Source organism: Sus scrofa, unplaced genomic scaffold (assembly GCF_000003025.6).
Source record: "Sus scrofa isolate TJ Tabasco breed Duroc unplaced genomic scaffold, Sscrofa11.1 Contig61, whole genome shotgun sequence".
Taxonomy (NCBI): Eukaryota; Metazoa; Chordata; class Mammalia; order Artiodactyla; family Suidae; genus Sus; species Sus scrofa.
The window spans coordinates 81,923-84,969 of NW_018085264.1; the positions used below are offsets into that span (position 1 = coordinate 81,923).

General features: G+C 41.4%; 1 protein-coding gene across 1 annotated transcript; it reads right to left on the reverse strand.

Moving 5' to 3' along the window:
- Nucleotides 1-2,114: 2,114 nt before the first annotated feature.
- On the reverse strand, nucleotides 2,115-3,047 carry LOC110258994 (olfactory receptor 2H2-like). The gene has a single exon (XM_021082289.1). The coding sequence runs from the start codon at nucleotides 3,045-3,047 to the stop codon at nucleotides 2,115-2,117; it is 933 nt and encodes a 310-aa protein (XP_020937948.1).

Consider the following 3,047-nt stretch of genomic DNA (forward strand, 5'->3'; position numbering starts at 1 on the left):
CAGTTTATGAGAGTAGTGTAACCTTGATGCATAAACAGACCATGGATGACATAAGAAAATGAAATTATTGGCCAATCTCACCTCTAAATATAAATATAACAATTTTACATAGCTCTTAAAAGACTGGTCCATATAAAAGTAATATTCTGAAAAGAGTACATCACAGACAAATAAAGCTTATTTCAGGAATACAGATATTATTTCAAGTCAGAAAATCTTTTAACACAGTAACTACATAACAGGTTGTAGGAGGAAAACAGTGGAATCATTTCAGTGTTACAAGTGGAGACAATGAGGGTTTTCCAGATTTTAGTTTGGCAAAATTTCTAAATGTTAAATTCTAACTACCTCACTTGTCAAATGGAGGGTAGGCAATGAGTTTTCTCATACAATCTTGGTGGGAGTGTAAATGAATAGTGTTACCCTGTAGAAAAATTTTGTAGTATCGATTAATTTTTTGTGTTTAACGAGCATATCCTTTAAAAGAGCAATTACACTTGTAGTTATCTATTACATAAAATCACCCTCACATAAAAACTAGGATCTAAACAAAAGGTTGTTTGTTGTAGCATTGTTTGAAATATTAAAAAATTTAAAACAATACAGATATCCTTAACTAAACAAAATGTGATATATGTGTATGATGAAACAATCTGAATATCTAGTTGAATCTATCTATCTATCTATCTAATCTTTGGCCATACCCATGGCATATGGAAGTTTCCAGGCCAGGGACTGAATCCATGTCGGATCCTTTAACACACGGTGTTGGACCAGGGCTTGAACCTGCATCTCCACAGGGGACTGGAGCTGCTGCGTCAGATTCTTAACCCAATATATATATTTTGTATTTTTAGGGCTGTACCCATGGCACATAGAGGCTCCCAAGCTAGGGATCCAATTGCAGCTACAGCTGGCGGCCTACACCACAGCGATGCAGAATCTGAGCCACGTCTGCAATCTGTGCCACAGCTCATGGCAGCATGGGATCCTTGACCTACTGAGTGAGGCTAGGGATGGAATCTGTGTCCTCATGAATGCTGGTCGGGTTTGTTAACCACTGAACCATGACGGGAACTCCTCCCAATATTTTTAAATTGAAAATATTACCAAGATTTTAAAGTATGTTATTAGAATAGATTTTAAAAAATTATGTTCAGTGTGAAGAAAAACAATTTTATAAATACTATAAAATGATAATATCCACAACAGTGAATAATATATAAATGACAAAGACTTTTTTTTTGGTAAAGAAATCTGTTTTGCTTGTCAAATTTAAATATTCAGATTAAACAACAATATTTAAAATAGTGTTTGCATCGTTGCTTAGGTTCCAGGTATAGAGCTAAATAAATGATTGATCAAAAGATAGTGAGAGCAGTTCTGCACTGACACGACATGGATATAAGAGAAATATTCAATCCCATGGCTCATATCCCTTGGAGGCTTCCTCTGTAGGTGGGAGAGGTCAGAAAAATCCCGGCGTTTACTTAGTCCCAGATGCCTCTGCTGAATGAGCAGGAATCAACAATTCCCCAAATAAGAAAAAACTATTAGATAATTGTGTGTTTTCCAGTGGACCCTTTACACTTGTGTGTAATTATGAATAGACACCCACTGTCTGTCGAACTATCAAATATGAGACCTGGAGAGCAGTAGGAAGTTCTCACGTGAGCCCCAACTTCTGCAGCTATAATCCCAGCTTTCCTCCAAGAGCAGAAGAGTCACTTCCGTGATGAGAAAATAGATCTGTCGTAACCGTATCGTTCCTGTCATCAGTTAACCACTAGAGCAGTAACTTCAGGATTTACGAAAATGTAATATGTGTACACAAGCACATACCTTATATGTTGGTTTATTTGTTCATAGAATCTTTACAAAACAGCTGGGGGGGAGAGGGAGATAGATAGCAATTCTGGAGAGAGCAAGTAGAAGGGCTCAGGGTAAGGATTTAAGGATTTAGGATAAGTAACTTTGAGATGTCATTGAAAGAAAATTTCAGGCCATTTTATTTAGGAGATGTAACTGTGATTCTTGTCCATGAAAGGGGAACCCATAATTGGAGGAATTCTCCAATATCTGAGGAATTATGTGAGTATACTTCACATTTCTCCCTAACGTGGAACTCTTCTCAGTAATCCTCTTAGCGCCCACTTAACCTCTTTGTTTCTCAAGGTGTAGATCAAAGTATTAAGTGCGGGTGTCACCACAGTGTAGAAGAGGGTGAGGAATTTACTGTGATTCTGTGTGTATTTGCTCTTGGGTTGGATGTAGACGGAAATGATGCTTCCAAAGAACAAAACCACAACAAGCAGGTGGGACCCACAGGTCCCACATGCTTTCCTCCTGCCTTGGGCAGATTTTATCCTCAGCACGCTCCTAACAATCCCGCCGTAAGAGACCAGAATAAGCCCCAGAGGTACAGCAACATAGAGGACACTGGCTACAGCGAGCTCGTTTTCCAGGAAGCTTGTGTTCACACAGGCGCTTTTAATCAGGGCCGGCACCTCACACACGAAATCATCCACCCTGTGGTGGCTGCAGAGAGACAACTGGAAAACCAGGATGGTCTGAACTGTGGCCTCCACGAAACCACTGATCCAGGCCAGAGCTGCTAGCTGCTGGAGAAGCTTGGGGTGCATGATAACGTCATAGTGGAGGGGCCGACAGATGGCACTGAAGCGGTCATAGGCCATAACGGCCAGGAGGACGCACTCCGTGGAGCCCAGCCCCAAAGCAACGTAGAGCTGGAGCACACAACCAGCGTAGCTGATGGTCTTCGCAGGCCCCCTGAGATTCCAAAGCATTTGTGGGACAATACTGGTAGTGAAACAGAGGTCCAGGAAGGAGAGATTGGAGAGGAAGAAATACATGGGTGTGTGGAGTTTGGGGCACAAGTATGAGGCCAGTATGATCACCGTGTTCCCCGTCAGTGTCAGAGTGTACGTGACAGAGACGACCAGAAGGAGAACCATCTCCAGCCGGGGCTGGTCAGAAAAGCCCAGTAAGACGAAACCTGCAGGAGTGCTAAAATTTGTCCCTTTCAT

What these genes read in the sequence shown, in the direction of transcription:
- LOC110258994 (XM_021082289.1), bottom strand. Translation starts at nt 3,047, where the DNA reads ATGAAAGGGACAAATTTTAGCACTCCTGCAGGTTTCGTCTTACTGGGC.